Genomic DNA, 20,388 nt, shown 5'->3' on the forward strand with positions numbered 1-20,388 from the left:
GGTTTATTCTCTTAAACAACATATAGATTCATCTTCTGTCTCCTAGAATTGTATGGTCATATTGTTATACTAATGTGAACATCAATGCAGTGATTCAATATGTTTTTCAATAATACATATATTTCTCTAAACTGAATATTTCTTCCTGATGATTAGTACTTAAATGTCATTTTATGTACTCACAGAGCAGCTCTGGAGGCTTTGACCACTGGCAGCAGCCTCAGAAGACCTTCCTCTGATCTGGAGTATTTCTTCAGGTCAAACACATCCAGCTCCTTTTCTGAAGTCAGCAACACAAAGACCAGAGCTGACCACTGTGCAGGTGACAGTTCTTCTTCTGAGAGACTTCCTGATCTCAGGTAGCTTTGGATCTCCTCCACTAGAGAATGGTCATTCAGTTCATTCAGACAGTGGAACAGATTGATGCACCTCTCTGGAGAGGGATTCTCCCTGATCTTCTCCTTGATGTAATTGACTATTTCTTCATGGCTCTGTGAGCTGCTTCTTGTCTTTGTCAGTAGACCTCGTAAGTGCTTCTGATTGGACTCCAGTGAGAGGCCCAGAAGGAAGCGGAGGAAAAGGTCCAGGTTTCCTGTCTCACTTTGTAAGGCTTTATCCACAGCACTCTTGTACAAAGTAACTTCAGGCTTGTCTCTGAACAGTGCAAAAAAGTTCCTGGTTGATTGAGGTTCGGCCATTAGATTCTCATTGTTGTTGATGAATGAGAGGAACACATATACAGCAGCCAGAAACTCCTGAATGCTCAGATGCACGAAGCAGTAGACCTTGTCCTGGTACAGCCCACATTCCTCTTTAAAGATCTGTGTGCACAATCCTGAGTACACTGATGCGTCATTAATATCAATGCCAGCCCTTTTCAGGTCTTTTTTATAGAAAATCAGATTGCCCTCAACAAGCTGTTGAAAAGCCAGTTTTCCCAGTGACAGAATGCTCTCTTTATTCCAGTGTGGACCTGTCTCTTCTTTCCCAAGATACTTTTCATTCTTCTGTTTGGTATGAAACACCACAAGGTGTGAGTACATCTCAGTCAGTGTCTTGGGCATCTCTTCTGTCTTGTCTGTACTCAACATTTGTTCAAGGACTGTTGCAGAAATCCAACAGAAGACTGGAATGTGGCACATGATGTGGAGGCTCCTTGATGTCTTTATGTGTGAGATGATTCTGCTGGCCAGGTCCTCATCACTGAATCTCTTCCTGAAGTACTCCTCCTTCTGTGGGTCATTGAACCCTCGTACCTCTGTCACCTGGTGAACACACCCTGAAGGGATCTTATTGGCTGCTGCAGGTCGGGTAGTTATCCAGAGGAGAGCAGAGGGAAGCAGATTTCCCTTGATGAGATTTGTCAGCAGAACATCCACTGAGGTTGACTTTGTGACGTCACAACATATCTTGTTCTTCTGGAAGTCTAGGGGCAGTCGGCACTCATCCAGACCATCAAAGATGAACAGAACTTTGTACTTGTCGTAGTTGGAGATTCTTGATTCTTTGGTTTCCATTGAGAAGTGATTGAGAAGTTCAATCAAAGTGTGTTTTTCCTTTTTCATCAAATTCAGCTCCCGGAAAGGGAATGAAAATACAAATTGGACATCCTGATTTGCTTTTCCTTCAGCCCAGTCCAGAATGAACTTCTGCACAGAGACTGTTTTTCCAATGCCAGCGACTCCCTTTGTCAGCACAGTTCTGATAAGTTTGTCTTGTCCAGTTAAGGGTTTGAAGATGTCGTTACATTTGACTGCAGTCTCTGGTCTTGCTTGTTTCCTGGTTGTTGTCTCAATCTGTCTCAGCTCATGTTCATTATTGACCTCTCCTGTTCCACCCTCTGTGATGTAGAGCTCTGTGTAGATCTTATTGAGAAGTGTTGGGTTTCCTTGTTTAGCGATCCCCTCAAATACACATTGAAACTTCTTCTTTAGATTAGATTTGAGTTCACGTTGAAGAATCACAGCACGCTCATCTGAATCTAGAAATAACACAGAACATATTAATATTACGTCTGTTTTAATGCCTACAGTATTCTAGGACTGTTATAACATTTTAAATGATAATACTTTATTCTCTTAACTGACTGTATAAATGTGTAAATGTTTTCATAATGCATTACAGACTGGTGTGACTGATTATATTATTATGATCTTCTCTCTCTCTCTCTCTCTCTCTCTCTCTCTCTCTCTCTCTCTCTCTCTCTCTCTCTCTCTCTCTCTCTCTCTCTCTCTCTCTCTCTCTCTCTCTCTCTCTCTCAACACAACACATCCCTGCTGCTACTTGATGAGGTCACTAGGTGTTGTGTTAAGGCTGCTACAATATCACTGAGTTACACAGCTACTTTAGCTGTACTTTAGCTACATATTTTAAATGTTTGTTATAAAACAGCATTCAACATGAGGCAGACAGCTCTTACTTTTCTCCAGTGTGTCAGCAAGCTCCTTCTGGTTCATTTTCCTCAGGACGTGCAGTGTGATCTTCAGAGCCCCCTCTCTGGCACTGCTCTCCTGCTTCTCATCTTCAGCATCCACCACTTCCTTATCCTGCTTCTGACTCTCAAAGCCTTCTGGGAGTTCTGCACTAAGAATCCTCTTGAACATCTTCAGCTCGTTCTTCACAAATGTCATAATATTCTCTTCAAGCAACTGAAATAAATCAAGTAAATAAGTTAAGCAAGAGACTAAATGCTTTCTCATTAACACATGAATGAATGATTGACAGATCAACTTTACTTGATGTAAACAAAAACAAATGTACATAACAGGACCACATACACTGAATATGGAGGCCAGGTCTGTTTGATGACTCTGGGAAGACTGACCACTGAGAATCTCTGACTCTGATCTCTCCTGTTGGTTTCTGTGGACAAAACATGAGATTACATCTCCTCATCCAGGGAGTGCACACACACACACACACACACACACACACACACACACACACACACACACACACACACACACACACACACACACACACACACACACACACACACAGGGAGGGAGGGAATGTTGTGTTAGTTTAATATTGTTTCAGGACTATGAAAATGGAAAAAAGGATTAGCCTATGGATTATGAAAACAACAAAAAGAAATGGGAAAATGGGAGAGGAGAAATGACTAGAGACAGTGTTGTTTAACTCACTGACCATGACCCATGAGTTCTTCTTACCTTTGTTCACTAGAAAAGTGTCCCTCTCTAAACTCTATAGGTTGTTTCATAGACCGGTCACTCTTCATGGACACACAGCTGGGTACAGGGGAGGCTGGTCTCTCCTTCTTGATTGGACTTCAACACAACAGAGACAAACATTACATCTCTCATCTACTCTGAGCTCAGATGGGGAAACATATGAAGAGTTTCATTCTAAAACGCAATTTTCAGAAATGTTGGTAAATTAGCTTATATTCTTTAAAGAAATTATGAAAGAGATTGGTGTGTTTTTTCACTATCTAATCATGGCATGGGGTTGTTCAATGACAGACATGTATTTGTTTAAAATCTATCACTTGATGGTTTCATTTCAGAGACAAATAATGTGTTTCTTTTGTAAAATGCTATATATCTGCCTCACTCTCAGAGAAATCAGAAGTATTGCTAGGTTTTACACAGTAATAAATGTAACAAATAACCACATTTGTAATAAAGTACTGTACACATGTACAACCTTCAATACAGTAATATGAGATCTGCATGTAAAACATTTACATTTTACATTTTAGTCATTTAGCAGATGTTCTTATCCAGGACTGGTTTCCCAAAAGCATCTTAAGGCTAAGTTCATTGTTAGAATCTTCCTATTAGCATCATAGATGCTTTTTTGCCCTTCCGCATGACTTTATACACAGAAGATCTCCAGTAAACATAGAATCACATGGTTTATCCGTCTCTTTGTGACCGCAGATAAATTCAGAACAAAGTTGAGTACAAATACAAAGTTGCCAATGTCTTTGCAATTGATTCAAACAAGGGACGTATAACATTTGTTTCAAATGAACACCAAGATGACTGCATTAAAATATAAACAGTAGGCTATAGGCCTATTTCAATCAAATTGAAATACATTTAATGTTCAATCAATTGAGTTCTATTTTGCTACTTGTAGACTACGGTCTGTAATTTGTCTCAATATATTTCATGATGTGTAGGCTAACATGTGAACAATGATGTGCCAAATCTGTGATTTAGAATTAGCAGCCTCAATATTTGCAGCCGTAGGTGGTAATATCTCTCTAGGAGCTAATCTGTCATCAGTATTGTGAACTAATTATAAGATAAGATTTAATGGAGAAAACTGATCCGAGAGCAGCGCTCCCTTTCTTTCGATCCTATCAGTATCGACACATGCTCCACCGGACGTGATACCTTGTCATGCTGCTGATCCAGTTTCTACTGGTCTGCCTGCGGATATGGAACTCTGACCTGTTCACCGGACGTGTGACCTTGTCCCGAACCTGCTGTTTCGACCCTCTCTCTCTCTCTCCCCCTGTCCTTCTCTCTCTCTACCACTCCTGCTGTCTCGACCTCTGAATGCTCGGCTATGAAAAGCCAACTGACATTTACTCCTGAGGTGCTAACGTGTTGCACCCTCAATAACCACAGTGATTATTATTTGACCCTGCTGGTCATCTATGAACATTTGAAAATCTTGAAGAACGATCTGAACTTAATGGCCATATCCTCTTATAATCTCCCCCCAGCACAGCCAGAAGAGGACTGGCCACCCCTCAGAGCCTGGTTCCTCTCTAGGTTTCTTCCTAGGTTCCTGCCTTTCTAGGGAGTTTTTCCTAGCCACCGTGCTTCTACATCTGCATTGCTTGCTCTTTGGGGTTTTAGACTGGGTTTCTATATAAGCACTTTGTGACAACTGCTGATGTACAAAATGTCTTCTGGGAACGCATATGAAGCAGACCAGGCCAGGGTTTGGGGTTTGAGAAGTCAATGAGAGGTAAAAATCACTTCCTTAGTTGTTAATTTTGAAAATGTTCTGTCTTAAGTAGTTAAACAAACGGACACATTTTCATGTTAGTCATAAACAACTTTATATGGAAGGAGTGCCTTTGATTTGACATCCAGCACATGTGCAGTTCGGCACAAGACGACCATTAGACCCAATGACGTATTTCTGCGCATGAGCTTCAAATCAAATCAAATTGTATTTCTCACATGCGCCGAATACAACAGTGGTACACTTTACCGTGAAATGCTTACTTACGAGCCCTTTCCCAACAATGCAGAGTTAAAAAGTCACAAACATTAGCTAAATAAAAAAAGGAAATAGTAACATAATAAAATAACAATAATGAGGCTATAAGGAGTACCAGTACTGAGTCAATGTGCAGGGGTACCAGGTAGTTGAGGTAATAACTAGACTATATATAAGGAGTACCAGTACTGAGTCAATGTGCAGGGTACCAGGTAGTTGAGGTAATAACTAGACTATATACAAGGAGTACCAGTACTGAGTCAATGTGCAGGGTACCAGGTAGTTGAGGTAATAACTAGACTATATACAAGGAGTACCAGTACTGAGTCAATGTGCAGGGGTACCAGGAAGTTGAGGTAATAACTAGACTATATACAAGGAGTACCAGTACTGAGTCAATGTGCAGGGGTACCAGGTAGTTGAGGTAATAACTAGACTATATACAAGGAGTACCAGTACTGAGTCAATGTGCAGGGGTACCAGGTAGTTGAGGTAATAACTAGACTATATACAAGGAGTACCAGTACTGAGTCAATGTGCAGGGGTACCAGGTAGTTGATGTAATAACTAGACTATATACAAGGAGTACCAGTACTGAGTCAATGTGCAGGGTACCAGGTAGTTGAGGTAATAACTAGACTATATACAAGGAGTACCAGTACTGAGTCAATGTGCAGGGGTACCAGGTAGTTGAGGTAATAACTAGACTATATACAAGGAGTACCAGTACTGAATCAATGTCCAGGGGTACCAGGTAGTTGAGGTAATAACTAGACTATATACAAGGAGTACCAGTACTGAGTCAATGTGCAGGGGTACCAGGTAGTTGATGTAATAACTAGACTATATACAAGGAGTACCAGTATTGAGTCAATGTGCAGGGTACCAGGTAGTTGAGGTAATAACTAGACTATATACAAGGAGTACCAGTACTGAGTCAATGTGCAGGGGTACCAGGTAGTTGAGGTAATAACTAGACTATATACAAGGAGTACCAGTACTGAGTCAATGTGCAGGGGTACCAGGTAGTTGAGGTAATAACTAGACTATATACAAGGAGTACCAGTACTGAGTCAATGTGCAGGGGTACCAGGTAGTTGATGTAATAACTAGACTATATACAAGGAGTACCAGTACTGAGTCAATGTGCAGGGTACCAGGTAGTTGAGGTAATAACTAGACTATATACAAGGAGTACCAGTACTGAATCAATGTCCAGGGGTACCAGGTAGTTGAGGTAATAACTAGACTATATACAAGGAGTACCAGTACTGAGTCAATGTGCAGGGGTACCAGGTAGTTGATGTAATAACTAGACTATATACAAGGAGTACCAGTATTGAGTCAATGTGCAGGGTACCAGGTAGTTGAGGTAATAACTAGACTATATACAAGGAGTACCAGTACTGAGTCAATGTGCAAGGGTACCAGGAAGTTGAGGTAAAAACTAGACTATATACAAGGAGTACCAGTACTGAGTCAATGTGCAGGGGTACCAGGTAGTTGAGGTAATAACTAGACTATATACAAGGAGTACCAGTACTGAGTCAATGTGCAGGGTACCAGGTAGTTGAGGTAATAACTAGACTATATACCAGGAGTACCAGTACTGAGTCAATGTGCAGGGTACCAGGTAGTTGAGGTAATAACTAGACTATATACAAGGAGTACCAGTACTGAGTCAATGTGCAGGGGTACCAGGAAGTTGAGGTAATAACTAGACTATATCCAAGGAGTACCAGTACTGAGTCAATGTGCAGGGTACCAGGTAGTTGATGTAATAACTAGACTATATACAAGGAGTACCAGTACTGAGTCAATGTGCAGGGGTACCAGGTAGTTGAGGTAATAACTAGACTATATACAAGGAGTACCAGTACTGAGTCAATGTGCAGGTGTACCAGGTAGTTGAGGTAATAACTAGACTATATACAAGGAGTACCAGTACTGAGTCAATGTGCAGGGGTACCAGGTAGTTGATGTAATAACTAGACTATATACAAGGAGTACCAGTACTGAGTCAATGTGCAGGGGTACCAGGTAGTTGATGTAATAACTAGACTATATACAAGGAGTACCAGTACTGAGTCAATGTGCAGGGTACCAGGTAGTTGAGGTAATAACTAGACTATATATAAGGAGTACCAGTACTGAGTCAATGTGCAGGGTACCAGGTAGTTGAGGTAATAACTAGACTATATACAAGGAGTACCAGTACTGAGTCAATGTGCAGGGTACCAGGTAGTTGAGGTAATAACTAGACTATATACAAGGAGTACCAGTACTGAGTCAATGTGCAGGGGTACCAGGAAGTTGAGGTAATAACTAGACTATATACAAGGAGTACCCGTACTGAGTCAATGTGCAGGGGTACCAGGTAGTTGAGGTAATAACTAGACTATATACAAGGAGTACCAGTACTGAGTCAATGTGCAGGGGTACCAGGTAGTTGAGGTAATAACTAGACTATATACAAGGAGTACCAGTACTGAGTCAATGTGCAGGGGTACCAGGTAGTTGATGTAATAACTAGACTATATACAAGGAGTACCAGTACTGAGTCAATGTGCAGGGTACCAGGTAGTTGAGGTAATAACTAGACTATATACAAGGAGTACCAGTACTGAGTCAATGTGCAGGGGTACCAGGTAGTTGAGGTAATAACTAGACTATATACAAGGAGTACCAGTACTGAATCAATGTCCAGGGGTACCAGGTAGTTGAGGTAATAACTAGACTATATACAAGGAGTACCAGTACTGAGTCAATGTGCAGGGGTACCAGGTAGTTGATGTAATTACTAGACTATATACAAGGAGTACCAGTATTGAGTCAATGTGCAGGGTACCAGGTAGTTGAGGTAATAACTAGACTATATACAAGGAGTACCAGTACTGAGTCAATGTGCAGGGGTACCAGGTAGTTGAGGTAATAACTAGACTATATACAAAGAGTACCAGTACTGAGTCAATGTGCAGGGGTACCAGGTAGTTGAGGTAATAACTAGACTATATACAAGGAGTACCAGTACTGAGTCAATGTGCAGGGGTACCAGGTAGTTGATGTAATAACTAGACTATATACAAGGAGTACCAGTACTGAGTCAATGTGCAGGGTACCAGGTAGTTGAGGTAATAACTAGACTATATACAAGGAGTACCAGTACTGAATCAATGTCCAGGGGTACCAGGTAGTTGAGGTAATAACTAGACTATATACAAGGAGTACCAGTACTGAGTCAATGTGCAGGGGTACCAGGTAGTTGATGTAATAACTAGACTATATACAAGGAGTACCAGTATTGAGTCAATGTGCAGGGTACCAGGTAGTTGAGGTAATAACTATACTATATACAAGGAGTACCAGTACTGAGTCAATGTGCAAGGGTACCAGGAAGTTGAGGTAAAAACTAGACTATATACAAGGAGTACCAGTACTGAGTCAATGTGCAGGGGTACCAGGTAGTTGAGGTAATAACTAGACTATATACAAGGAGTACCAGTACTGAGTCAATGTGCAGGGTACCAGGTAGTTGAGGTAATAACTAGACTATATACCAGGAGTACCAGTACTGAGTCAATGTGCAGGGTACCAGGTAGTTGAGGTAATAACTAGACTATATACAAGGAGTACCAGTACTGAGTCAATGTGCAGGGGTACCAGGAAGTTGAGGTAATAACTAGACTATATCCAAGGAGTACCAGTACTGAGTCAATGTGCAGGGTACCAGGTAGTTGATGTAATAACTAGACTATATACAAGGAGTACCAGTACTGAGTCAATGTGCAGGGGTACCAGGTAGTTGAGGTAATAACTAGACTATATACAAGGAGTACCAGTACTGAGTCAATGTGCAGGGGTACCAGGTAGTTGAGGTAATAACTAGACTATATACAAGGAGTACCAGTACTGAGTCAATGTGCAGGGGTACCAGGTAGTTGATGTAATAACTAGACTATATACAAGGAGTACCAGTACTGAGTCAATGTGCAGGGGTACCAGGTAGTTGATGTAATAACTAGACTATATACAAGGAGTACCAGTACTGAGTCAATGTGCAGGGTACCAGGTAGTTGAGGTAATAACTAGACTATATATAAGGAGTACCAGTACTGAGTCAATGTGCAGGGTACCAGGTAGTTGAGGTAATAACTAGACTATATACAAGGAGTACCAGTACTGAGTCAATGTGCAGGGTACCAGGTAGTTGAGGTAATAACTAGACTATATACAAGGAGTACCAGTACTGAGTCAATGTGCAGGGGTACCAGGAAGTTGAGGTAATAACTAGACTATATACAAGGAGTACCAGTACTGAGTCAATGTGCAGGGGTACCAGGTAGTTGAGGTAATAACTAGACTATATACAAGGAGTACCAGTACTGAGTCAATGTGCAGGGGTACCAGGTAGTTGAGGTAATAACTAGACTATATACAAGGAGTACCAGTACTGAGTCAATGTGCAGGGGTACCAGGTAGTTGAGGTAATAACTAGACTATATACAAGGAGTACCAGTACTGAATCAATGTCCAGGGGTACCAGGTAGTTGAGGTAATAACTAGACTATATACAAGGAGTACCAGTACTGAGTCAATGTGCAGGGGTACCAGGTAGTTGATGTAATAACTAGACTATATACAAGGAGTACCAGTATTGAGTCAATGTGCAGGGTACCAGGTAGTTGAGGTAATAACTAGACTATATACAAGGAGTACCAGTACTGAGTCAATGTGCAAGGGTACCAGGAAGTTGAGGTAAAAACTAGACTATATACAAGGAGTACCAGTACTGAGTCAATGTGCAGGGGTACCAGGTAGTTGAGGTAATAACTAGACTATATACAAGGAGTACCAGTACTGAGTCAATGTGCAGGGTACCAGGTAGTTGAGGTAATAACTAGACTATATACCAGGAGTACCAGTACTGAGTCAATGTGCAGGGTACCAGGTAGTTGAGGTAATAACTAGACTATATACAAGGAGTACCAGTACTGAGTCAATGTGCAGGGGTACCAGGAAGTTGAGGTAATAACTAGACTATATCCAAGGAGTACCAGTACTGAGTCAATGTGCAGGGTACCAGGTAGTTGATGTAATAGGTTGAGAGCTTCAAGTTCCTTGGTGTCCACATCACCAACGAACTATCATGGTCCAAACACACCAAGACAGTCGTGAAGAGGGCACGACAAAGCCTATTCCCCCTCAGGAGACTAAAAAGATTTGGCATGGGTCCTCAGATCCTCAAAAAATTCTACAGCTGCACCATCGAGAGCATCCTGACTGGTTGCATCACCGCCTGGTATGGCAACTGCCTGGCCTCTGACCGCAAGGCACTACAGAGGGTAGTGCGTACGGCCCAGTACATCACTGGGGCAAAGCTCCCTGCCATCCAGGACCTCTATACCAGGCGGTGTCAGAGGAAGGCCCTCAAAATTGTCAAAGACTCCAGTCACCCTAGTCATAGACTGTTCTCTCTGCTACCGCACGGCAAGCGGTACCGGAGTGCCAAGTCTAGGTCCAAAAGACTTCTCAACAGCTTCTACCCCCAAGCCATAAGACTCCTGAACAGCTAATCATGGCTACCCGGACTATTTGCACTGCCCCCCCACCCCATCCTTTTTACGCTGCTGCTACTCTGTTAAGTATTTATGCATAGTCACTTTAACTCTACCCACATGTACATATTACCTCAACTACCTCAACTAGCCGGTGCCCCCGCACATTGACTATGCAACGGTACCCCCCTGTATATATAGCCTCCCTACTGTCACTTTATTCTATTGTATATATAGCCTCCCTACTGTCACTTTATTTTTTACTTCTGCTCTTTTTTCTCAACACTTTTTTGTTGTTGTTTTATTCTTACTTTTTTGTTTAAAATAAATGCACTGTTGGTTAAGGGCTGTAAGTAAGCATTTCACTGTAATGTCTGCACCTGTTGTATTCGGCGCATGTGACCAATAAAATTTGATTTGATTTGATTTGATTTAATAACTAGACTATATACAAGGAGTACCAGTACTGAGTCAATGTGCAGGGGTACCAGGTAGTTGAGGTAATAACTAGACTATATACAAGGAGTACCAGTACTGAGTCAATGTGCAGGGGTACCAGGTAGTTGAGGTAATAACTAGACTATATACAAGGAGTACCAGTACTGAGTCAATGTGCAGGGGTACCAGGTAGTTGATGTAATAACTAGACTATATACAAGGAGTACCAGTACTGAGTCAATGTGCAGGGGTACCAGGTAGTTGATGTAATAACTAGACTATATAAAAGGAGTACCAGTACTGAGTCAATGTGCAGGGTACCAGGTAGTTGAGGTAATAACTAGACTATATATAAGGAGTACCAGTACTGAGTCAATGTGCAGGGTACCAGGTAGTTGAGGTAATAACTAGACTATATACAAGGAGTACCAGTACTGAGTCAATGTGCAGGGTACCAGGTAGTTGAGGTAATAACTAGACTATATACAAGGAGTACCAGTACTGAGTCAATGTGCAGGGGTACCAGGAAGTTGAGGTAATAACTAGACTATATACAAGGAGTACCAGTACTGAGTCAATGTGCAGGGGTACCAGGTAGTTGAGGTAATAACTAGACTATATACAAGGAGTACCAGTACTGAGTCAATGTGCAGGGGTACCAGGTAGTTGAGGTAATAACTAGACTATATACAAGGAGTACCAGTACTGAGTCAATGTGCAGGGGTACCAGGTAGTTGATGTAATAACTAGACTATATACAAGGAGTACCAGTACTGAGTCAATGTGCAGGGTACCAGGTAGTTGAGGTAATAACTAGACTATATACAAGGAGTACCAGTACTGAGTCAATGTGCAGGGGTACCAGATAGTTGAGGTAATAACTAGACTATATACAAGGAGTACCAGTACTGAGTCAATGTACAGGGGTACCAGGTAGTTGAGGTAATAACTAGACTATATACAAGGAGTACCAGTACTCAGTCAATGTGCAGGGGTACCAGGTAATTGAGGTAATAACTAGACTATATACAAGGAGTACCAGTACTGAGTCAATGTCCAGTGTACCAGGTAGTTGAGGTAATAACTAGACTATATACAAGGAGTACCAGTACTGAGTCAATGTGCAGGGTACCAGGTAGTTGATGTAATAACTAGACTATATACAAGGAGTACCAGTACTGAGTCAATGTGCAGGGTACCAGGTAGTTGAGGTAATAACTAGACTATATACAAGGAGTACCAGTACTGAGTCAATGTGCAGGGGTACCAGGTAGTTGATGTAATAACTAGACTATATACAAGGAGTACCAGTACTGAGTCAACGTGCAGGGTACCAGGTAGTTGAGGTAGTAATGAGCCTATAAGGAGTACCAGTACTGAGTCAATGTGCAGGGGTACCAGGTAGTTGAGGTAATAACTAGACTATATACAAGGAGTACCAGTACTGAGTCAATGTGCAGGGGTACCAGGTAGTTGAGGTAATAACTAGACTATATACAAGGAGTACCAGTACTGAGTCAATGTGCAGGGGTACCAGGTAGTTGATGTAATAACTAGACTACATACAAGGAGTACCAGTACTGAGTCAATGTGCAGGGGTACCAGGTAGTTGATGTAATAACTAGACTATATACAAGGAGTACCAGTACTGAGTCAATGTGCAGGGTACCAGGTAGTTGAGGTAATAACTAGACTATATACAAGGAGTACCAGTACTGAGTCAATGTGCAGGGTACCAGGTAGTTGAGGTAATAACTAGACTATATACAAGGAGTACCAGTACTGAGTCAATGTGCAGGGTACCAGGTAATTGAGGTAATAACTAGACTATATACAAGGAGTACCAGTACTGAGTCAATGTGCAGGGTACCAGGTAGTTGAGGTAATAACTAGACTATATACAAGGAGTACCAGTACTGAGTCAATGTGCAGGGGTACCAGGTAGTTGAGGTAATAACTAGACTATATATAAGGAGTACCAGTACTGAGTCAATGTGCAGGGGTACCAGGTAGTTGATGTAATAACTAGACTATATATAAGGAGTACCAGTACTGAGTCAATGTGCAGGGGTACCAGGTAGTTGAGGTAATAACTAGACTATATACAAGGAGTACCAGTACTGAGTCAACGTGCAGGGGTACCAGGTAGTTGAGGTAATAACTAGACTATATACAAGGAGTACCAGTACTGAGTCAATGTGCAGGGGTACCAGGTAGTTGAGGTAATAACTAGACTATATACAAGGAGTACCAGTACTGAGTCAATGTGCAGGGTACCAGGTAGTTGAGGTAATAACTAGACTATATACCAGGAGTACCAGTACTGAGTCAATGTGCAGGGTACCAGGTAGTTGAGGTAATAACTAGACTATATACAAGGAGTACCAGTACTGAGTCAATGTGCAGGGGTATCAGGAAGATGAGGTAATAACTAGACTATATCCAAGGAGTACCAGTACTGAGTCAATGTGCAGGGTACCAGGTAGTTGAGGTAATAACTAGAATATATACAAGGAGTACCAGTACTGAATCAATGTGCAGGTTACCAGGTAGTTGAGGTAATAACTAGACTATATACAAGGAGTACCAGTACTGAGTCAATGTGCAGGGGTACCAGGTAGTTGATGTAATAACTAGACTATATACAAGGAGTACCAGTACTGAGTCAATGTCCAGGGTACCAGGTAGTTGAGGTAGTAATGAGCCTATAAGGAGTACCAGTACTGAGTCAATGTGCAGGGGTACCAGGTAGTTGAGGTAATAACTAGACTATATACAAGGAGTACCAGTACTGAGTCAATGTGCAGGGGTACCAGGTAGTTGAGGTAATAACTAGACTATATACAAGGAGTACCAGTACTGAGTCAATGTGCAGGGGTACCAGGTAGTTGATGTAATAACTAGACTATATACAAGGAGTACTAGTACTGAGTCAATGTGCAGGGTACCAGGTAGTTGAGGTAATAACTAGACTATATATAAGGAGTACCAGTACTGAGTCAATGTGCAGGGTACCAGGTAGTTGAGGTAATAACTAGACTATATACAAGGAGTACCAGTACTGAGTCAATGTGCAGGGTACCAGGTAGTTGAGGTAATAACTAGACTATATACAAGGAGTACCAGTACTCAGTCAATGTGCAGGGGTACCAGGTAGTTGAGGTAATAACTAGACTATATACAAGGAGTACCAGTACTGAGTCAATGTGCAGGGGTACCAGGTAGTTGATGTAATAAGTAGACTATATACAAGGAGTACCAGTACTGAGTCAATGTGCAGGGGTACCAGGAAGTTGAGGTAATAACTAGACTATATACAAGGAGTACCAGTACTGAGTCAATGTGCAGGGGTACCAGGTAGTTGATGTAATAACTAGACTATATACAAGGAGTACCAGTACTGAGTCAATGTGCAGGGTACCAGGTAGTTGAGGTAATAACTAGACTATATACAAGGAGTACCAGTACTCAGTCAATGTGCAGGGGTACCAGGTAGTTGAGGTAATAACTAGACTATATACAAGGAGTACCAGTACTGAGTCAATGTCCAGGTGTACCAGGTAGTTGAGGTAATAACTAGACTATATACAAGGAGTACCATTACTGAGTCAATGTGCAGGGGTACAAGGTAGTTGAGGTAATAACTAGACTATATACAAGGAGTACCAGTACTGAGTCAATGTGCAGGGGTACCAGGTAGTTGATGTAATAAGTAGACTATATACAAGGAGTACCAGTACTGAGTCAATGTGCAGGGGTACCAGGAAGTTGAGGTAATAACTAGACTATATACAAGGAGTACCAGTACTGAGTCAATGTGCAGGGGTACCAGGAAGTTGAGGTAATAACTAGACTATATACAAGGAGTACCAGTACTGAGTCAATGTGCAGGGGTACCAGGTAGTTGAGGTAATAACTAGACTATATACAAGGAGTACCAGTACTGAGTCAATGTGCAGGGTACCAGGTAGTTGAGGTAATAACTAGACTATATACCAGGAGTACCAGTACTGAGTCAATGTGCAGGGTACCAGGTAGTTGAGGTAATAACTAGACTATATACAAGGAGTACCAGTACTGAGTCAATGTGCAGGGTACCAGGTAGTTGAGGTAATAACTAGACTATATACAAGGAGTACCAGTACTGAGTCAATGTGCAGGGTACCAGGTAGTTGAGGTAATAACTAGACTATATACAAGGAGTACCAGTACTGAGTCAATGTGCAGGGTACCAGGTAATTGAGGTAATAACTAGACTATATACAAGGAGTACCAGTACTGAGTCAATGTGCAGGGTACCAGGTAGTTGAGGTAATAACTAGACTATATACAAGGAGTACCAGTACTGAGTCAATGTGCAGGGGTACCAGGTAGTTGAGGTAATAACTAGACTATATATAAGGAGTACCAGTACTGAGTCAATGTGCAGGGGTACCAGGTAGTTGATGTAATAACTAGACTATATATGAGGAGTACCAGTACTGAGTCAATGTGCAGGGGTACCAGGTAGTTGAGGTAATAACTAGACTATATACAAGGAGTACCAGTACTGAGTCAACGTGCAGGGGTACCAGGTAGTTGAGGTAATAACTAGACTATATACAAGGAGTACCAGTACTGAGTCAATGTGCAGGGGTACCAGGTAGTTGATGTAATAACTAGACTATATACAAGGAGTACCAGTACTGAGTCAATGTGCAGGGGTACCAGGTAGTTGAGGTAATAACTAGACTATATACAAGGAGTACCAGTACTGAGTCAATGTGCAGGGGTACCAGGAAGTTGAGTTAATAACTAGACTATATACAAGGAGTACCAGTACTGAGTCAACGTGCAGGGGTACCAGGTAGTTGAGGTAATTTAGGAAATATGTACATGTAGGTAGGGGTAAAAGTGACTAGGCAATCAGGATAGAGATTACATCGCCTCATCCAGGGAGTGCACACACACACACACACACACACACACACACACACACACTCACTGACAGACACACACACACACAGGGAATGTTGTGTTTGTTTAATATTGTTTCAGGACTATGAAAATGGAAAAAATATTTAGCATATGGATTATGAAAACAACAAAAAGAAATGGGAAAATGGGAGAGGAGAAATGACTAGAGACAGTGTTGTTTAACTCACTGACCATGACCCATGAGTTCTTCTTACCTTTGTTCAGTAGAAAAGTCTCCCTCTCTAAACTGTATAGGTTGATGCATAGACAGGTCACTCTTCATGGACACACAGCTGGGTACAGGGGAGGCTGGTCTCTCCTGCTTGATTGGGCTTCAACACAACAGAGACAAACATTACGTCTCTCATCTACTCTGAGCTCAGATGGGGAAACATAAGAAGAGTTTCATTCCAAAACGCTATATATCCATTTTCAGAAATGTTGGTCAATTAGCTTTTATTGTTTAAAGAAATTATTAAAGAGATTGGTTTGTTTTTTCACTATCTAATCATGGCATGGGGTTGTTCGATGACAGACATGTATTTGTTTAAAATCTATCACTTGATGGTTTCACTTCAGAGAGACAAATAATCATGTTTTTTTGCACAATGCTATATATCTGCCTCACTCTCAGAGAAATAAGTAGTACTGCTAGGTTTTACACAGTAATAATATATCTGCCTCACTCTCAGAGAAATAAGTAGTACTGCTAGGTTTTACACAGTAATAATATATATATATCTGCCTCACTCTCAGAGAAATAAGTAGTACTGCTAGGTTTTACAAGGTAATAATATATATCTGTCTCACTCTCAGAGAAATAAGTATTATTGCTAGGTTTTACACAGTAATAATATATATCTGCCTCAGTAGTACTGCTAAGTTTTACATAGTCAAATGTGACCGATCAGCTCAATTTTATGTAGCAAAATTTGACATTTGTGTTTTTGACATTGGATAAAAGTAGAGACTCAGCTAGAAAAAGGTATATCATACACTACAGTTGAGGAACAATGGGAAAGTAATTCTGCTTTGAAAGATGATAAACTTGTAACCTCAATTTTGAGAAAATGGTCTTTGAAAGTTTTGGTTCACCTACTGGAGAGCTCTTCTTTATCTACAGTGGTGTTACTTTGGCAGATAATGTCACCCATCTAAATAAATAGTATATACATATAGTTAACTAAATGTATGGTGTTTTTGGTTTATGTCAGTTTCATTGTTTGTTCTGCTATAAATTGTTATGTTATGGTCGTAAGTGGTAAAATGAACTTGAAAATGTCATATTTTGCAATTCTGAGTAATTACTACTTTAGTAAGGATATACTTTATTCAGTACTACTGCAGTTACTAAATAATTCCAAAAGATGGAGGCATAAGATCACGAATGACATTTCAGAAGGTTAGTTTAGTTTTCTCCCTGGATACACCACCACTCCTCCTCACAGGAAAACTCCTGCACATGCATTTTACTGTTCCTTTCCACACTGCTAACGCAAGAGGAACGACTGAAAAAGCATTTAACAGATTTCTGTGAAATAATATAATGATGATTCATGTTTATTATTACCTGTTTTTATACTCATGTTTTGAAATTATACTTCATTACTATAATGATTATCAATAAGCCTGAACATTAATTTAGTCACCTCTGGTCGAGAAAAATGTATTTTCCTAGTACATTCATTGTCAGATTCATCAACTAGCAGCGAGCACTCTGCCTTCTAGCACAAGCGAGGGGCATGTTGAGGTACATTTGCTAACCGCAAGGGTTGCATGATGTAATTTATTGGTGGGCTGGAAGACGCACTCTTGTCTTTTCTATTCCGAGGTTGTTTAATCGCAATATTAGATATTTCATAATGCATGTATACTAGGGTTGAGGTTGGAGCATCTGACTAGTGATTATTTACCAGGGGTTCAACACCTGCTATAGTCACTATTTAATTGCTCTTCCAAAAGCATCACAGGCCTAATACGAGATATATAGCTAACTAAAGTAATGAGTGACCATTTCAGAAAATCATGGGACACATAGTATTTGGTTGCATGCGGGCGGCAGGTAGCTTAGTGGTTAAGAGCGTTGTGCCAGTAACCGAAAGGTTGCTGGTTCTAATCCCCGAGCCGACTAGGTGAAAAATCTGTCGATGTGCCCTTGAGCAAGGCACTTAACCCTAATTGCTCCTGTAAGTCGCTCTGGATAAGAGCGTCTGCTAAATAACCAATTATATTATATATTTATATATGCTATTTTATGTCAATCATATTGCTGCTTGTAGCCTATAACTGATGCTTCGTGGTCTTATGCTGCCTTCTATTGGAAATATTTAGCAATTAAAAGTTATTAATTCACATACAGACATTGGTGAGGCAGCTGAGAAATAAAGTGTATTAGATCAGTCTCAAACCTGCCCCATGCCAATTGCTGGACCTTCACACAGAGGTTACTAGGTCACTCAATTCAAACCACATTTGAAAAATAAAACAAATGTGTCTTATTTATCAAGTGTTCTGTTTTGCAATTATACATATAATAAAATAACAACAAAATAATCAAAACGCTATTTAATACTATAATTGTATTTACTAAGATAATATTATTTCTAAAATAGTTTCTAAAAGTGTTCTAGGCTACCCTACCCTAGAATTAGGGGTTAGGGTTACCGCTAAAATAGGTTATAAGTAGGGTAAGAGTTTCTGTATAGCACTTTGTGACATCTGCTGGTGTAAAAAGGGCTTTATAAATACATTTGATTGATTGTTAGGTTTAGGGTTTATATGGCAAAAAACAGTATGGGTTTACGGCACTCTTGCTCCTCCTTGTGGCCGTATGTGGATACTACATAACTCATTCATTACATTTACGTCATTTAGCAGACGCTCTTATCCAGAGCGATTTACAGTTAGTGAGTGCATACATTATTTATTTATTTTTTCAAACTGGCCTACAGTGGGAAGCGAACCCACGGGTCTCCCGGTCGCGGCCGGCTACGACAACAAGGATCTCTAGTGGCACTAGACCACTGGACCACTCGGGAGACCTGACACTTCATGACACTTGCTAGGCTCATAATCTGAGGTAGCAACTGTGTCAGATCTACAAATCCATTAGCTAGACCACCCGATTAGACAACAATCACCCCATTATACCCATTTGGTTTGCAACTCAGTGAACCTGCGCAGCATTCGTAACCTTGTTAATAATACGTTACCTGAGGTAAACCTACAGGGTTCACGCTCACCAAGTAGCCGTAACCTTGTTAATAATAAGTTACCTGAGGTAAATCTACAGGATTAACGCTCACCAAGTAGCCTTAACCTTGTTAATAATAAGTTACCTGAGGTAAACCTACAGGGTTAACGCTCACCAAGTAGCTGTAACCTTGTTAATAATAAGTTACCTGAGGTAAACCTACAGGGTTAACGCTCACCAAGTAGCCGTAACCTTGTTAATAATAAGTTACCTGAGGTAAACCTACAGGGTTAACGCTCACCAAGTAGCCATAACCTTGTTAATAATAAGTTACCTGAGGTAAACCTACAGGGTTAACGCTCACCGAGTAGCCGTAACCTTGGTAATAATAAGTTACCTGAGGTAAACCTACAGGGTTAACGCTCACCAAGTCTCCGTAACCTTGTTAATAATAAGTTACCTGAGGTAAACCTACAGGGTTAATGCTCACCAAGTAGCCGTAACCTTGTTAATAATAAGTTACCTGAGGTAAACCTACAGGGTTAACGCTCACCAAGTAGCCGTAACCTTGTTAATAATAAGTTACCTGAGGTAAACCTACAGGGTTAATGCTCACCAAGTAGCCGTAACCTTGGTAATAATAAGTTACCTGAGGTAAACCTACAGGGTTAACGCTCACCAAGTAGCTGTAACATTGTTAATAATAAGTTACCTGAGGTAAACCTACAGGGTTAACGTTCACCAAGTAGCCGTAACCTTGTTAATAATAAGTTACCTGAGGTAAACCTACAGGGTTAATGCAGGCAGGTCTCATTGATAACAATAGTGAAGCTGGCATTGTGACGCAGAACAATGGGCTGGGAATAGAACGTTCTGAAGGCGAGTCGGTGTCACGGAGCTCAATAGAACTAATAGGAGCTGGTAGGGTGAAAAATACCCTAAAATAAGGCCTGTTGTTTCGCGATTACTTCATAACCAGGGACAGAAGGTAATATTATGAAACTGGGCTCCATGGCGGATGCAATGAACTAATTTTAT

At 40.9% G+C, this 20,388-nt stretch overlaps 1 protein-coding gene across 1 annotated transcript in view; it reads right to left on the reverse strand.

The window, feature by feature from the left end:
* LOC311115371 (NLR family CARD domain-containing protein 3-like) overlaps positions 1-20,388 on the reverse strand; it is a gene marked incomplete at its 3' end in the record, with an annotated part of 115,283 nt that overhangs the window by 25,502 nt on the left and 69,393 nt on the right. Inside the window, exons 3-7 of the mRNA XM_084190553.1 lie at positions 16,373-16,489; positions 3,174-3,290; positions 2,778-2,862; positions 2,469-2,648; positions 184-1,970 (exon numbers count right to left, since the gene is read on the reverse strand). Of these exons, the coding sequence (XP_084046679.1) occupies positions 184-1,970; positions 2,469-2,648; positions 2,778-2,862; positions 3,174-3,290; positions 16,373-16,489 (2,286 nt within the window). The remainder of the gene's footprint in view (positions 1-183; positions 1,971-2,468; positions 2,649-2,777; positions 2,863-3,173; positions 3,291-16,372; positions 16,490-20,388) is intronic.

This window comes from Coregonus lavaretus, assembly GCF_964263955.1.
Source record: "Coregonus lavaretus genome assembly, contig: HAP1_SCAFFOLD_564, whole genome shotgun sequence".
Classification (NCBI taxonomy): Eukaryota; Metazoa; Chordata; class Actinopteri; order Salmoniformes; family Salmonidae; genus Coregonus; species Coregonus lavaretus.